The sequence below is a fragment of the Puma concolor genome, chromosome C2 (genome assembly GCF_028749965.1).
Source record: "Puma concolor isolate L17-30 chromosome C2, mPumCon1.1.hap2, whole genome shotgun sequence".
Lineage (NCBI taxonomy): Eukaryota > Metazoa > Chordata > Mammalia > Carnivora > Felidae > Puma > Puma concolor.
In genome coordinates, this window is record NC_141675.1 from 84,790,458 (window position 1) to 84,808,904 (window position 18,447).

The 18,447-nt window shown below is 37.1% G+C and overlaps 1 protein-coding gene across 2 annotated transcripts in view; it reads right to left on the bottom strand.

Moving 5' to 3' along the window:
• LOC112849904 (putative cation-transporting ATPase 13A4) overlaps positions 1–18,447 on the bottom strand; it is a 134,213-nt gene that overhangs the window by 57,980 nt on the left and 57,786 nt on the right. For both annotated transcript variants that reach the window (XM_086675021.1, XM_086675022.1), the window contains 5 exons: positions 15,977–16,047; positions 15,805–15,885; positions 14,245–14,314; positions 12,617–12,751; positions 8,144–8,213 (listed from right to left, as the gene is read on the bottom strand). In XM_086675021.1, the coding sequence (XP_086531147.1) occupies positions 8,144–8,213; positions 12,617–12,751; positions 14,245–14,314; positions 15,805–15,885; positions 15,977–16,047 (427 nt within the window). The remainder of the gene's footprint in view (positions 1–8,143; positions 8,214–12,616; positions 12,752–14,244; positions 14,315–15,804; positions 15,886–15,976; positions 16,048–18,447) is intronic.

Consider the following 18,447-nt stretch of genomic DNA (forward strand, 5'->3'; position numbering starts at 1 on the left):
ATTGTGTGATCCCAAATCCTTTTCTATTAAGAACATTAACCACTGGGAAAATTCGAATAGGGTCTGAGCATCAGTTTCTATTAATATATCAATATTAACTTCCTGATATTAACGGCTACACTGTCATTTATGTAGGAGAACGTCCTTGTCTTTGAGAAACACACACTAAAATATGTAAGAGTCATGGAGCCTTTAGTTTGGAAACATACTCTCAAATTGCTCAGGGAAAAAGTTATTTGAACTATTCTGGCAACTTTTCTGTAAGAGTCAAGTTATTCCCTTAAAAAAGAAAACATAAATAAATATATACATATAACATTGTCCGTCTATCTAATTAGAAAAATCTAAAAGTTTGCCGGCATAGTCTGTTGCCAAGACCATGAAGACACAGGCACTCTCACAATTTCTGGTGCAAATGCAAGTTGGTACCATCTCCATGGAAAGAAATTTAGCAATATGTACCTAGCAAAAGTACATACACACATCCATCCTTTAACTCAGCAATTTTACTTCTCGAAATCAATGCCAAAGATAAACTGGTGGCAATATGAAAAGACATATGCACAAACAAGCCTTTTTACTTCAGCACTATCTGTAATAGTAAACACTAAAAAACAATAATAAAAAACATACTTCAATAGAGAATTGGTTGAATAAACAATGGCTCCACCATACACAAGAGTACTTACTATACAGCTGAAATCACACACGAAAACTATTTCTATATCCCATTATGAAAGACTCTCTATGAAACACAGTTAAGTATATAAATACACCTGAAACTAATATAGCATTCTATGTCAACTATACTTCAATTAAAATAAAGCATGTAAAACATACACACCAGGAAATATAAGTTAAATGTGTATGGTATATCCCTGTCATCTAAACAGCAGTATAAATATATATAATCTTCTGTATACATGCGATACAGATATGGATATCATATATAATTTTTGTATCCGTTAAATGTACGAATAAATCAAAAGCAAACAAAAATGATTCTTGTAGAGATTACACAAGGTAGATAAAGAGGGATAGGAGCCTGACTCTCCCAAACGTCTTGTCTTATGGATTTAAGACCTTTAAGATCTTTTGAACCATGCAGATAGTTTATGTAATCATAATACACATTTTATCTAATTTATCATTTATACATTATATATAATTTATTAAATTTATAAATTTATATTTTATACAATATATATTTGTGTATAATATCTACATAAAGGAATACAAAAAACAAATTTGAAAAGCTAACACTAAAAACCTAAGGCAAAATGAATGGGATGACCCTATCAAATTGTTGACACAAACAGAGAAGAATCATTTTGAGTAACTCTGAAACATAATTTTTTTAAAAAAATGTATAATTTGTACATTTGAAATGGCATATCATAAGTGGGAGAAAAGAAGAATTCCAACAAAACATGAAATTGTTTTTAGGAATTACATTCCTGCAGGGTGTCTTGGTTTGCTATTCTAAGATTAGTGTGTATAAGGAAGAGAGCAAATGAGTAATTTGTTGCTATCATTGAGAATCACGACACTTGAGATAAAGGAGAGACAATCAACAATCAACAATCAACAATCAACAAAGTTAAGTAAAAAGCCCATAGCTCTAAACTTGAATTAGAAAGGCCAGTATGAACTCATAACGTATTGTATCTTTAAGAAATTATTTCCTGGGTGCCTGGGTGGCTCAGTCAGTTAAGTGCTGACTTCGGTTCAGGCCATGATCTCGCGGTTCGTGAGTTCGAGTCCTGCGTTGGGCTCTGTGCTGACAGCTCAGAGCTTGGAGCCTGTTTCGGATTCCGTGTCTCCTTCTCTCTCTGCCCCTTCCCTGCTCACACTCTGTTTCTCTCTTTCTCAAACATAAATAAACATTTAAAAAAAGAAATAAATTATTTCCTACCTCTGTCTCCTAAAAAGGCCTAGCAACAGTGACTAACACGTAGAAACGAGCACTTCTAGTGCGCTGTTTGAGGTCTCTAACTACCATACTAAGAGCTCTTTGGAAAAATGGATGTGTCCAGGTTTAGAGCAGAACTGTTCCAGATGAACTTGGAATATCATACCATATCAGAAAGCAATAAAATTTTCAAAGACTGCTGAAGTCATGGCAAAAGAATTCAGAAGCCAACCTGAGGAGGCACTCAACGGCCAAAGATGAGACAATTTGAGCACAGTAAGAATAAAAATTGCCATGGAGAGAAATGTACCAACAACGTTTAACATTATACATCCATATTGACTCTAAAAAAAAAATCCTTTGGATAATGCTAGAGGATCAACCCATTATTTTGAAAGCTGGTACATAAAAAAAATAATCAAATATTAATCTTTTATTTCTTAAAAAAACTGAATCTCAGGGTAATGAAATAGTTGAGGAGGGCTTTTCTTTACTGAAATATTCCACTTAGTATGTGAAGATGGTATGATACAAGTAGAAATTTGAAACTCCTAATGAAATAGTAAATCTAGGTCATAAACATTTGTTTGCTAATGTCACAAAAAGAAGATAATCAGATAGTATGCACCTCCCATTTTAGATGTTCACAATATCAGAGTGCCTGGGTCGCTCAGTTGGTGAAACGTCTGACTCTTGATTTCAGCTCAGGATGATCTCACCATCCTGAGATTGAGCCCCACATCTGCCCTGACAGTGTGGAGCCTTCTTGAGATTCTCTCTCTCTCTCTCTCTCTCTCTGCCTCTCCCCTGCTCATGAGTTCTCTCTCTCCTTCGCTCTCAAAATAAATAAATAAACTTAAAAAAAAAGAAGTTCACTATGTTAACTATGAAGTATTCTTGCCAAAAACTCAAGCCTTGGATCTAACTACAGGAATTTACAGGAATTTTTACAGGAATTGCAAGCAATAGAAAATCAAGTTAAATAATTTTATGAATATGCAATCAACATAACCCAAACTGTAGAACCCACAGGATGAACCACTTCCTTTCTTCAACAACAACAAAAAAATTTGCAAGGAAAATGTAAGATATGGAGGAGGGAATGTGTAGAGTTAAAATAAACTTGAGACTTGGGGCCCCTGGGTGGTGTAGTCGGTTAAGCATCTGACTCTGGATTTGGGCTCAGGTCATGATCTCACAGTTTGTGAGAGTCGGCTCCATGCTGAAAGTGTGGAGCCTGCTGGGAATTGTCTCTCTCTCTCTCTCTCTCTCTCTCTAATGTTCTATCTCTCTAAAAATAAGCATTTAAAAAATTATTATAAAAAATAAACTAGAGGAGACTTATCAATCAATTGCAGTATGTGGACTTCATTTAGATCCTGATTTGAAGAAGTATATACATGTATAAACACACACTGGTGACTCAACTAAGAAAATTTGAATACTTCTATATAATTGATTTTTTAAATTATGGAGCTATTTTATTTTTTTAGGTAAAGAAATTTAAAAGGAATTGTTATATTTTGCATATATACTGAATTTTTTTCAAATGAAATCACATGATATCTGGAATAGCAACAAAATAAATCTAGAGTGAAGGAGGTAGTAAGACAGTTGGAAAAAAAAAAGATTCAATGAGCTGATAATCATTGATTCTGAGTGAAAACCACATGGGTGTCATTATTGTATTCTCTCCATTATTGTCTGTATGCGAAATGTTTCATCATAAAAAATTAAGCAAGAAAATGACCAGGTTATTTTTAAAAGGTCAAGATTCACTTCCAGCCAAGAAGTAGTAAAAAAGAACAGATTTATCTTCCCACCAGAAACAACCAAACCCATACAAAATATGTGAAACAATGGTTTTGGGGCACTGAACATAAGCAACAAAAGACAGAAAACAAGTGAAGGTGCCTTGCAATTGCTTAGCTTACTGCCTTTAGAGACTTCCCAGGCCACTGTGCAGGGAAGGGGAACCCAGACAAAATCCAGAGGTCTCTATGAGTTCAGAATACAGACCCAAGAATGCTTAGAGATGAATCATCACATGCATTTGAGGAAACTACTGGCAAACGAACAATTGAACATTTACATTTAAAAATACCATTCACAAGACCATCAAAATCATGAAATATTTAGGAATGAATCTTAGAGAGAATGTGTAAGGCCCACACACCAAAAACTGTGAAATATTGCTGAGACAAAGAAGACCAAATTAACCAAAATGAAATAAATGGAGAGACATACTATGTCCATAGGTCAGAAGACTCAAATTTATTAATATGTCAACTTTCCACAAATTGATCTACAGATTTCACACAATCCTAATCAAAATCTCATCGTGGTTTTTTTTGTTGTTGTTGTTGTTAGAAATTTACAGGATGATTCTAACAGTCCTATGAAAATGCAAAGGGCCCGATATCACCAAAGCAACTCTGAAAAAGAGAACAAAGTTGGATGACTACATTATGCTATTTTAAGACTAATTATAAAGCCACCTTGTGGCTTTGGTATAAAGACAGACAGATAGATCAGTAGAATAGAATAGGGAGTCTAGAAACAGATCCACCTGTATATGAACAACCGATTTTTTACCAAGATGCAAAGGCAACTGAGTGAAGAAAGGACAGTCTTTTCAACAAATGATATTGGAACATTTGAATGTCTATTTGCAAAAAAAAAAAAAAAAAAATGAACTTCAATCTTTAAAAAAAAATTCAAACTACAATATAGATCTAAATAAGAAACCTAAAACTATGAACATTCTAGAATCCAATGTAGTTTTTGTTTGTTTGTTTGTTTCTATTAATCTCTGAGGGAGACTAAAAACCAGAGCCTTTACCTGTCTATCATGAATTTAACGTTATCTGATATGACTGGCCGTTATAAATTATGAGTTTCCAACAAGATTCAATTATCAAGTAGAAGAGTTATAAACAAAATAAGACTCAATCAGATTTTTAAAATCCAAGTGAATTTTAAGAACATTTTTTTCATCTCCCAACATGTCTTCCCAATTTTGTCATTCTGTTGTCTGTTCCTCATTGTACATCAAAGACCTCAGACGAAGTTTTTTTGTGATCATTAACAGACAAGAAAGAATCCCAAATATTTCATGGTTTTAGATCCTGGCTTAAAAGGGTCCCAGAATGACCGTGAAGAAGAAAAGCTTCACAGCAGGCAGAACTTTACTTGTTACATTAATTTTCCTATTGTGCCTGAAAGGAGAAATAACTAGAAGACCAGATTGATACTAATTTACAGTAGGAAGCAAAGGATTGTCCTGAAAGATTGAAAGTATATTTGCCCATTAGAAGCCTCATTAATGATGTCTAGTCTGGAGGAGGCCTTTTACACCTGGAGAAAAACAGAAACAAAAACAATACACTCATGGTTATCAGCTAGCCACCAAGGACTTCACCGGTAGTCTCACGAAAGGAATATAGTGGCAGTGTTGCTGATTATTTATGAGTTCAAAGACGTGTTCTTCCATGCACCAAAGCTAACTTGGTTATAAACCCTGCTAAGCACCCAATTTTCCAGCAGCAACCCCAAACTCTTAGCCACCGTAAGTAAATAAAGCTAAGCAAACATCCTGGTTTTTGCTACCAATTGTTAAAACAAAAACACGGCACTTAATTTAATCTGAATGTGGATTTTTTCTCTCTCATGAAGGACATTCCCCTTTTGGAAAGAACCCCATCACTTGGAGGTCTGAGAGGAAGGGTGACAGGGAGCATCACCCTGCATTCTATGTAACATTATGATCCTGGGACCCAAATCGTTTCTGTTTGGGCTACAAATTTTATAGCTTTTTGTTGCTTGTCTGTGTGATAGAAAAGTATGCATTGTAGTTGTTAATTATAGCCCTCTCTCCTCCTGAGAACCAGGTGTGTTCCAACCTAAGGGTTGGATAAAGAAAGACTAAAATTTTGCCACCAGGTTATATTCATAATTACTATCCCATTTTGAAAACTATGGATTATTTCTTGATGAAATGAGTTATTCAGACTATTCAGTCCTTTAGGAAAGTGTCCTACTTGTACTCCCCAACTTCATATGCAACGAAGTTGTTAAATAGTGTTAAATCTGTTCAATCTACCCTAACCTTTAACAAATTTCCCAAATGTGGGGGATTTCCAAGGAAGGTACCAGCTTGTAACCCTTCATTTTGCAAAGGATGTCTCATGTTGGGATGAGCACTGGGTGTTGTATGGAAGCAAATTGGACAATAAATTATATTTATTTAACCTATAAATATTATAGGTTATAAAAAATACACCTAAATAAAGCTTTTAAAATTGAAAAAAGGGGCGCCTGGGTGGCGCAGTCGGTTAAGTGTCCGACTTCAGCCAGGTCACGATCTCACGGTCCGTGAGTTCGAGCCCCGCGTCGGGCTCTGGGCTGATAGCTCAGAGCCTGGAGCCTGTTTCCGATTCTGTGTCTCCCTCTCTCTCTGCCCCTCCCCCGTTCATGCTCTGTCTCTCTCTATCCCAAAAATAAATAAACGCTGAAAAAAAAAATTTTTAAAAAATAAAATTGAAAAAAGAAAATAACCATTATTTCCCATTGTATGGTTATAAAAATACATTTTCAAATAAAAAAATACCTCACATCAATTTATTGAGTAAATATTCATTAAGAACTTAGGTATTAAGCACTTATTTACATTAGGACACCACAGAAAAGCTTGATAACCTTGGATTAGACAAAGATTTCTTAGATCTGACACAAAAAGCATGATCCACAAGAGGAAAATTTGATAAACTGGACGTTAACAAAAGTAGAAATATCCACCCTTTGGGAGACACTGTAAAGAGAATGGAAAGCGAAGTCCCAGAGTGAGAAAAAGATATTTGCAAGGCATCTTTGTGACAAAAGATTTGTATTCAGAATACAGAAAGAAATCTCAAAAGTCAATTAGTAAAAGTGAATCTAGCAGCACAAAAATTTTAACTTCACCAAACAAAATATATATGTAGAAAATAAGCACTTGAAAAAGTGGTCAGTGCCATGAGTCATTGAGGAAATGCAAATTAAGATTACAATGAGATACTATTACGCACCTGTTAAAAATGGCTGAAATTAAAAAGACTGAGCATACCAAGTGCAGATAAGAGTATAGGGCAACTGCAGTTCTCATACACTGCTGTTAAGAATGTAAAATGGTACAAACTCTTTCTAAAACAATTTCGCGGTGTCTTAAAAGTTAAACACTTACCTGCCATATGACCTAGCCATTTCGCACTTTTGTTTCTTCTTTTTCTTCTTCTTCTTCTTCTTCTTCTTCTTCTTCTTCTTCTTCTTCTTCTTTTAAATGTTTATTTATTTTGAGAGAGAGACAGAGAGCAAGCAGGAGAGGGGCAGACAGAGAGGGAGACACAGAATCCGAAGCAGGCTCCAGGCTCCGAGCGGTCAGCACAGAGCCTGACGCGGGGCTCGAACTCACAAACCGTGAGATCATGACCTGAGCCAAAGTTGGTCACTTCACGGACTGAGCCACCCAGATGCCCCACAGTTATGTATTTTCCCATAAGAAATGAAAGTGGATGTCCATGCAAAAACTTGTACACAAATTTTCACAGAGGCATTATTTATAATAGCCCAATACTAGAAACAACCCAAATTTCCATCAGTAGGGGAATGGGTGTACAAACTAGTCTATCCATACACTGGGACTCTACTCAGAAATAGAAAGGAATAAACTATTGATATACTTAATAAAATAGATGCATTGTAAAATAATTATGAACTTTGATTCCAGTAAAATTAACCCAAAATATCTTATAAAGACAAAAAATGCCCACTGTACAATGCCATTTATATAAAATTCTAAACATGCAAGGCAGTTGCTTGAGGATGGGGATGGGTAGGGAGAGGTTACAGACAGAAGGAACTTTTGGGGGCAATGGACAGTCATTATCTTTATTGTGGTAATAGTTTCATAGATAGTTACAAGGATGTACATAAGTCAAAATCTATCAAATTGTATACTTTAAATATGTTCAGCTTATTGTATGTTAATTTTACCTCAGTAAAGTTCTTTTTAAGGTGAAAACATCTCAAGTCCTTCATTCCTTTAAGTAAGTGCACCAGAAACACACACACACACACACACACACACACACACACACACGAAGAGGAAAGTAGTAGCAACAACCAGGAATACAAGTTTAAATCCCGTTTTGATTCCTTATGAACAACACACAGATCTAAAATAATGAGACTTACCTCTTCTCCCACATACGGAGACTGTAATGCTATTATGTGACTCAACTAGGTGGTGGAGCTTTACAGATTGCTGAAAAAGAAGAAAGGAAAATGGGAAAAAAGGCTTTTCTACTTGAGGAGAAGTTCCAGGTATTAATTCAGTAAAGTGCTAGTCTCTTTAAAGATAGAGCACTGACTTGTTCCCAACTGAATGCACTGGCTAAAAATGAAAGACCAAGCAGCCTATTAGTTACCTGAAAAGTCATCCAACTTGCTGTGCTGTTCACCAGCAGTAAGAAGTATGTGTTCTTTGATAGAAAGAAATTTCCCAGCATGCTCTGTTCACTCAAAGTAGTTTTTGATGAGCATAAATTTGTATTTAGTTCTTTCAGCAGAGAACATCAAGAACTTGAGTCACTCAAGATAAATGTTCATACCTAAATAGCTTTGAGAACTAAGCAAGATCTCAGTTTTGAGTTATTCCACATCAGAGTTCTTAATCTGTAACTTTATAAGGAGTTTTAGTGGTGCCTACTATTCCTCATAGTATACATTGTTTTCATAGATGAAATACACAGGACGTTGAGAGTGAATCAATAAGAGGATAAAAAAGAAATATACAATAAAATTACATTTGATTTCACATTTTTAAAGAAAGTGTTGTGTAAAAGAGGGGTTCCTGGGTGGCTCAGTAGGTTAAGTGGCCGACTTCAGCTCAGGTCATGATCTCAAAGATCGTGGGTTCAATACCCGCGTCGGGCTCTGTGCTGACAGCTCAAAGCCTGGAGCCTGCTTCGGATTCTGTCTCCCTTTCTCTCTGCCCCCCACCCCCCCACTCATGCTCTGTCTCTGTCTCTGTCTCTGTTTCTCTCTCTCAAAAATGAATAAACATTTTTAAAAAAGAAAGAAACTGTTGTGTAAAAGAACTATCTGGTTCTAGGGGTTAAAACTCCTAATCATCTAGTGTATTCATTTTTTTTCTTCTGATTTTGCCATTTATGACACCCCCTAAACCTTCTAGCATAAATCATTTATAAATCTGATTAATATGTCATAAGAACAATTAATAGAGTAACACATGGTGAAAGACAGTGTTCTGCTATTAATGTACCCTTTTATTCATTTTTTCATTCACTCAGCATTTATTACACAAACTCTATGTGTCAGGGACTATGCTAAGAGGGGGGATAGAATGTTCAAAAAAAAAAAAAAAGAAAAAGAAAAAAAAGATATAGTTCTTACTAGCAAGGAATTTACAACCCACTGGGAGAAATATATTTAATCAAATAGTCACAAACGTAAATGTATCATTACAATCAATAATTTTAAAAAAAGGTATGCTTTTGGAGCATATACAGCCCATAGAAGCAATAATAGAAAACCTCCCTAAATAAGTGACTTTGAATCAAATCGGTTGTTGAATCTATGAGTCTCAAACTCAAAAGAAATGTTTGGGCTGGAAATATATACAAATTTGAAAGTCATTTTAGAACTCATTGGTATATACAGCTATCAGAACAGTGAAGAATCTCTCAATATACACACATGAAAAGGCCATGAAGACATACTATTATGAATAATAATAAAGCAAGGTAGGAGATTACATAATGATGCTACCTTTTACGTAAGAAAGAAGGAAAAACAAGGTTCATATATTTGCATTTGCTTGACTTGCCTAAAAATTTCTTCTGAAGAAAACACAAGAAATAAATGTGGTTGCACAAGTGGAGGGGAAGAGAAAGATAGAACATACATTGTATATGCGGTAGAGTATACATTGTATAGTTTGCACATTGTTTTGCTTTTGAGACACTGCCTCGCCCACAAAAGGCCACTAGAGGAGGATGAACTATAAAAAAGATTGAAAAAGAGCAACTAGAGAGGATGGAGAGTGTGTTGTCTCTGAAGTCTAAGGGAAAGAGCCCGTCAAAAAGAAGCAACGGAGCAGTTAACTATCAAATGTAACTGAGAAGTTTAATAAAAGCTGCAGCGTGAAAAAAAAAGTGTCCGCGGTAGGAGGGGGACCATGAAATCAACAAACAAAAGACCAACAATCCAATAAAAATTAATGAAGGACACGAATACAGTTCACAGTGAAAGAAATGCAAATAGCTTAGGACATGAGCAAGTACTCAACTTGTAATAGAAAACATGCTGTTGAAGTTATGCAATTCTATTGTCACTTATATTGGCAAAGATAAGGGAAACCAACACTCCTCTACTGTTGGGAGGAGTGTAAATTAGTATTACTTGTTTAAGATGCCTTTTGAGGATGCCTATGAAAACAATATACCTAGTTTATAATTAAGTAATTTCAGGTATAAAAATTTTATGTCTCGGGATGCCTGGGTGGCTCAGTCGGTTAAGCGTCCGACTTCGGCTCAGGTCATGATCTCACACTCCGTGAGTTTGAGCCCCGCGTCGGGCTCTGTGCTGACAGCTCAGAGCCTGGAGCCTGTTTCAGATTCTGTGTCTCCCTCTCTCTCTGACCCTCCCCCGTTCATGCTCTGTCTCTCTCTGTCTCAAAAATAAACATTAAAAAAAAATTAAAAAAAAAATTTTATGTCTCTATGTCAATATATATAAGCACACATATGTATACTTGTTATATCCATATGCATGTGTAATATAAATACATATAATTTATATATATTTATAAACACACATATATGTGGATGTGTAAAAAGATACATGTGCAAGAATTGCGATTGTTTTAACAGCAAAAGACTGGAAATAATCTAACTATCCATCAACATCAGACTGGTTTCAAAAATTATGGTGCATCTAGAGAAAACATATTTGGGCAGACATGAAAGATATTTAAGATATATTAGGTGAAAAATGGGAGCGAGTGCACAACAGTGCACATAGTGTTTCCATTTGTGTGAAACAAATTAGTGCCTATGTGTTTAATGCTGCTCAAGGTCATAGAACTTTTGGTCTCAGTGAATGCCTTTGGAAAGGGAACCTGGATACTGGGAGATCCAAACTGGGAGGGAAATTTACTTTTTATTTATACCGTTGTGTTCTATTTGAACTTTTTAAAAATCATGTGTGTATATTACTCTTTCTATTAAGAAAAAAATAACTAGTTTAAAAAAAGGAAGTTTTTAATTTTTATTTTAAAAAGTTTATGTATTTATTTTGAGAGACAGTGAGAGAGCGCGCACGTGAGCAAGGGAAGGGCCGAGAGAGAGGGAGAGAGAGAATCCCAGGCAGGCTCCAGGACCAGCTCAGAGCCCAACACCGGGCTCAATCCCACGAACCGTGAGATCATGAACTGAGCCGAAATCAAGAGTCAGATGCCCAACTGACTGAGTCACCCCAGGTGCCCCTAAAAAAGGAATTTTTAAAAAAAATTTTATAACCACCTATGGCCTTAAGATTATAGTGGTGATCTTAACAAGGGTTCTCTAATGGAGTCACAAGAGAGGAAATCAGGTCAGTATAGTGAGAAGAGACCAGGAGATCAATAAGTGACAAAAGCACTCATAAAGAAGTTTTGCTGTAAAAGGGAGAAGAGAGATAGAGTGGTAGCTACAGGTGGAAGCGGGGTCAAAAGAAATGGTTGCTTCCTTACTTGAGCACATTTAAATGCTAACAGAAAGGCCCTTGGGGGAGGGAGTGAGGAGGTCATTGAAGGACCACAGAAGCACCCTGAGCAGGTCAGAGAGGATGCTTTGGCAAGCCCAGGCAGGGGCCCTTTCTCCTCCATAATGGGAGAGCAGGGTGGGTGGGAGGCAGAAACAGAGTCCTTTGACAGTTGGAGAGTGGGGAGTTGAGCAAATTCCTGTCTTCTGGCTTCTATCTTCCTTGCGGAACAAGTGGTGAGATTATCTGCTGAATTAGAGAAGTGGACTATGAGATGAACAGGAGATCTCTCTCATGGAGAAATATTTGGTGTGAATTCTTAATTTTGAGAATGGGACAGTGCATTGACCAAGGACCTACAGAAAGCTTGCCCAGATAAGGATGGAATTCATGGATTTAGAGTGTCATCAACCAATCTGTTCTACAGGACTTTTTCCCAAAGGCACCTAGATCCCCTGGCATGGGTATAAAGAAAGCCTAGTGTCGGACTCAGGCTTTGACAAATAAGTACTGACCAACTAGAAAAGGCAAAGAGTCATTATGAAACAGACCCTTCCACCTTGCACCCTCTCCCATCATCTTCAAGATTCGACAGTATTCTCTGTACATATTTTTTCACTTATGCACAATTCATAGATATTTGTAAATTCCTCTGGCTGATCAGCCTGAATAAACTAAAGAGAGGAGGAAAAATAACTTGGAAGGTTAGGAATCAGGATGTAATAGAAGGAAAAGGACTAACGTTATTGAGTATCAATATTTGTGCTAGATATTTACAAACTTGGTCTCATTTATTGTGGAGTGGGCAATGGCTATTTCCTGATTCTTCTTTCTAACAGTATTTCAATAAAGGTCCTACTGTTCCCTTTCTGTGGCCACAAGATTGATGGGGGAAAAACTCACCTCTCTGAGGTCATATACCGTCAATGCTATGGACATGATGGACATGATTATGATGGCAAAAGCATATTCCTTATAGTCTTCACTAAACCACAAACAGACACTGAAGAGTTGAAATATGTAAAATGGATTTAAAACCTGTTGGCAGACACAAAAACAGGAAGGCAATGGGGATATTTAGTCTTCGCACTGAGCTATTCATTGACTTGTTTGCTTTCAAAAGCATCTCTGTGACACCAATCACCCCATACAATATTCTCATTCTTACTGTATTTATTCAGCAATTGTCACGTGCCAGACACTGTGCTTAGCAACTTTACTTGAATTTTCTCATTTAATTTCCATAATTACCTTATTACCCAGAAGCTATTACTTATCTCCATTGCAAAGATGGAGAAGCTGAGCCTCAGATCTCGAGATCTGAGACATGAGATGCTTGAGAAACTTGCCGAAGGTCACACAGCTGCAACAAATCACAGAGTAGGCCTTGAACCCGGGGGGCTGACCCTGGAGCACTTACTTTTAATCACTGCTGTACCTTATCATTCACAAAGTAGTGTCTCGTGGGTCCTCATGATGACCATCACAAGGGTGTAGGGTGTGGATACTATGAGGTTTAGTTCACATGTACTGGCCTTCAGAAGGGTGAAGTTTTAGTTCAGGTTTATGGAGTTAAAATGCTCTCGAGTCTGTTGTTCTTCCGTAGGACACACCATCTGCCATCTTCTAAGCCATCAAAGGACTTTAGATTTATGGATAAGTTGAAGACTACATTTGCTCATAAGTAGAGAGCCAAGCTGAAACTGGGAAACTGTCCTTGAACATCTAGGACACTGTGGAAGAAGGGAGAGGCTAACTCCACAGTTGTTAGCCTGCTTTGGTTTGAGACATTTTGTACCCTTATTCAAATGCTCTCCAGTTGATTTCCATCTGTCTAAGATGGGAACAGTAATCTTTGCCTCTGGTTGGGGAAGGAGCACACAGAAACATTTCCTATCAGTTTCTTTTGCTTCCTTTCTTACTAGAAATATTGAGAAAATACCTTGGGTTTAGTAAGTTTTTTCAAAAACAAGTAGGAGTAGAAGTAAAGTTCAGAAAAAGACCCAGGGTACAGCTGTATGGTTATAGTTTCATAATAATCACTGCAAAATGAAAAATAAGCTCAATGGTAGACTCAAAGAGGAAAAATTCAACTTAATAAATGATGGTCAAGTCCTTTTTTTCCCTCTCACACAAACATTGAGATCTAGAGAACTAATAAGGCTAATGCTGAGGAAATTATGTTGCCCATAAGAAATGTCTTGAGTTTTTAAATTTTTAATTATTATTTTAGTTTCACAAAGTTGGGAAAGGCTAAGAAACATTGGATTAACAAGGAAAGAAAGAAAGAGAAGAGGTTCACCCAGTTATTAAAGGATAAGTAGACACCTGAGTGTCGTTATACTGTGCCAGGCAACATGTGCAAAAGATGGTCTCCAAGAAAAACAGTAGAAAAGAGATATGAAGAATCTATCCTTTGTACTGTTTTAAAATATCACAAATTACAGTTACTTATTAACAAGTAGCATTCTTGATTGTTTGACTAGAACTCCTTTATCCCCTATTTAGCGCCAAGAGTAAGTCCTGCTTACCTCTTTGATGAGTAGTTTCCAAATTGGTGTGATTTCAACATCAATAGTATTAGGCCCACATATTAACCTCCTATAGGGAGAGATCACAGATCAGTCAGTTACAACTAATAAAAATGAAGCTCATTTTCACTCATTCGAAAAAAGGCTATTCACTTTCTCCCAGTCAAGGTAAGCCTCCCTTGTTACATAATATCTCCATCCTTCTCAAAATAACTGAGTGGGGGAGGAGGGTTCCCAAGGACAAAAACAATAAACATGATCATATTGCATCTACTAAATTAGATTCTTCCTGAGGTCTAAATATTTCCCTGATGGCAATTTGGGTATTTAATATTAGTGGTTGCCTAATTCAAGTAAGTTTCCAGATTGGCACTCTCTCAACTCTGTCCCCAACTGTGGCTCTGTGGATGTGGGATGGAGAGATCATTGCAAGAAAATAGTTTTACTAGTAAGAAGTACTGGACCTAGCTTCCTACTCCTGTTTAGTTCTGGGAAGCTGCAGAATTTATTTTAATGTGAGCAAAAAGATGTCGGGATCTCAAAGACAGCTCTATACACAAAGTTATACACCCTTTAACTGAAAACCTAGAGGTATATTTCTTAGATTATGCAGAGCAAGGACCCTTTATGAGCTATTTTGCTGTTGGGAACACTGACCACGCTCTCTGTGCCTCCTATGTAGATATTCAGATCAAGTAGCTTGACCAAATGTATTAGAGCAGTGTCTCCTGAGATTTAGCATTCATACACATGACTTCCTGATCTTGGTAATGTGAAGATTCTGATTCAGAGGGATGATGTGTGGTCTAAGATTCTGCATTTCTAACAAGCTTCTAGGTGATGCGGATGCTGAAAGGCTCTGGGTCCCTTCAAAGTACTGGAAAATGGGGGTGCAGGGGAATACGAGTATCACAGAAACTTAGGACCAGCAAGGTCTTTCCAAAGTCCTCCTCCCCTTTTTAACAACTAGGGAACCAAAGCCCAGAGATGAGAAGTTCCTTGCTCAAAACCACACAGTGAATTACTGATAGACTTATTCAACACTGTGTTCCTCCTCAGCCTGGTTCCTCTGCCCTGGAACTGCTTTGGAATCATGGAGCTGCAGTTCTTGCACAACAGTTTCTGCTGCTCTGCAATTATTATTCAACTATGTGATCTTGGCATAAAATATATTTCCTGATTACAACCAAAACTGGTTCAACCCCATTATTATAACCTTGAGAAGCTCTGTGTAGAGTAGAAAGAGGACTAAACCTGTGAGACTCAGCTCTTCTATCACCTCCCATCCATGTGACCTTTGCTCAGGCCATCGAACCTCTGTGCGCCTCAGATTTCTCATGTATTATGTTGGAATGATGAGGATGTTCATTCTACCTCCCCCACAACGCTGATCTGATGAAGCAAGAGAAGGTATGTGCATGCATTGAATTTAATAATACTGAATAGAGCATTACAAAGTTTTCTGATATTGACCAGCTAAGATAATGATTTGCCAGGCTCTCTATTTGGCTGATGGCAACCATCCTCTTGAGCTGATGTAGAAAACAGTAGGCATGGTACCTAATCTCTTGTTCTTCTCTTGTTAGACCTGATCCAAATTTCAGATGTATCTTGGCAGAACTGAGCCAGTCTTCCAAAGAACTGAAATAATAATAATGAGAAAGACCTATTTAGAAATAATATTTTTGAGATAAGTTTCTCTGTTTCAGATGAAATTACTGAAATGACTTACCCAATTTTCTGGAACTGTCCTTCTAAGTTGTTCCAAACATATCTTATTTTCTGCACTTTTATACATCTCACCTGCAAAAGAAAAGTACTAAGAAAGTCTCTCGTGTAGGGATCAGTAAATACATAGCAGTTTGGTGGCTAAAGAAGTGCCTGCAGAAGAAGCAAAAATAGAGCTCTAATACACTTCTTTAAGATTATCCTTTCCTAACTTACTGCAACTTTCCCTGCTACACAAGTGGCATTCTTAGGAGTTTTCATTCAGTCGAAGTGTATCATGTGTGGCCTTACTATGCAGATGAGTATATATGATAAAACTCTGTCTCTGTGTTCCACTAGGTTATTGATAACCTAACAAAGGAAGAAAATCTGTTACAAAAGTGAAAACTATACCATACAGTCCAATATAGATATATGTCAAAGAAATAAAAATATGATCAAGTAGGATGTATGGTATTGAAATGCCGTAGAAATGTTGAGCGGGCAGATGGCTGAAGGCATCAAGGAAGTGATGGCATCCGAGCTGCAGCCTTGAAGGGCTGAAAGACTTCTGCCCAGATAAGAAGGAAAGAGGGCATGTCGAAGAGATTCTGCACAAGTCAGTTGTGAGGAGGGGCAAATGAGTGGGTCTACTTGACTGCAGACTGGAGAATGAGGCTGGAAAGATAAATAAAGATCAGAGTGTACAGTTTTAAATGCTAGGGTGAAGTATCTAGGACTTTGTCTTGTGGGCAACGGACTTTCAAAGAAAACTATAGAAGAGACTGTGAAACAAAATTAGGCTGGCAGCAGGTTCTAGAAGAGAGTGAGGAGGTTTTTGCAAGAAAATGTTCTCCAGGACGTGAGCGTCCAATGTCAGCAGTGAAAAGGAAAGGTAAGGTTAACGCTTATGGCAATTATGCCTTCTTGTTTCTGATTTCTTTAAGCAACTGTATATGTGAATCTGAATTTCCATTAACTGGAGACCTAACTGAGCACAAAGAGATATAGTGCCATGCTGTTATGGGGCAATAGGTATAACCTCCTTTTGCCCATTGGAATTAACTGGAAGCTTTAAAATACTAATGCCAGGGTCTCACCCTCAAACATTCTGATTTCACTTGTCTGGGGTGCAACCTAGGCATAAATATGTTTAAATTTCCTCAGATAGTTCTAATGTGCAGACAAAGTTGAGAAACAGTGTTTTCCTTTTATAGCTACTCTGAGAATTGTGTTCTTGAGAAATTCAAGTAAATTTCTCTGCACCATAGTTTCCCCATGAATAAACTGAGGCAATTGAGCAGATTATCTCTAATTTCCACTGCACTCTTCTGGGTTTGTTCTATACCGCTGAATAGTACAGTCAGTATAATCGTTAAATTCTAGAACTGAGAAGAGTATACAGCTGAAACCTAAAAAGTGTTCAATACATGTTTTTTGGTAAAGAAGTGAATGAATGCTTTTACAACCACATGAACATCTAGAAATAGAGGTGAAATCCCTAAGATCCAAGACCCGGGGTACACCAAATCAATCTGAATCCTATTCGATAAATATATGTGCATGCACACGAGTGTGCACACACACGCGTGCATGCACACACACACACACACATTCATAGTTACCCAGTGAGAGCATTAAATGCTGTATATTTTATTTTATAGAATCGATTTGTTTCAATGAGATCGGTTGCAAAGTAACTTTAAAAAAATAAATCCTATTTTCCAATGGATTTTCAGTATAAAATTGGAGTGCACTGCCACTGGGAGTGATTCTTCCTTCACAAGCTGCAAGTTGGAGAGAGGAAAGAGTGTCTGAAGGAGATTGGTTGCCATGGTCCACCTTGCAACCTCACATTTCCTGTCTCACACCTGCCTGTCTTGTTCAGTCCCTGCAATTCTGCAGAGCTGGACTGTAATCACAGCTTGTTGGGTACGTGGGCTTTTCACACATCATCTTTAGTCTTTTTCATCAATCTCTGGTAGACAGATATTATTCTCACCATCACTTCATCCCTGAAGTTCACTTTAAGTCTTTTGCCCAAGATCGCACCTATTAAGTAGGGATTGAATTTGAACTCAAACCCAACTGGCTCCAGAGTCCAGTCTCTCAAAGGATATGATATTCAAGCTAGTCTCAGAAGAAGGTATGAAAAATCCCATAGCTGCCAGGATTCAAGTTGAATTAAGTGAGGCTGCCTCCTTTGTTCCTTCTGTGGGTTCACAAATCTGGGTTAGAACATTTTTAAAGGACAAACTGTGGGAGGATATGAGGCCCCTGCTCAATTAGAGAACCTAAATCCAGAGGATGTGAAGGCACAGACTGAGATTGAGAAGCTTATAAAACATAACAAACACAAAACATCAGCAGATGAAGGCAGTAATAATGAGGAATAAAGAGGTTCCTACTAAGTTTTACCTCAGGTCAGAAAATAGAAGATTCCATTATCTCCTGTTAATTTCTTCTGTTTTAAAAAAAATTGTGTATTTATTTATT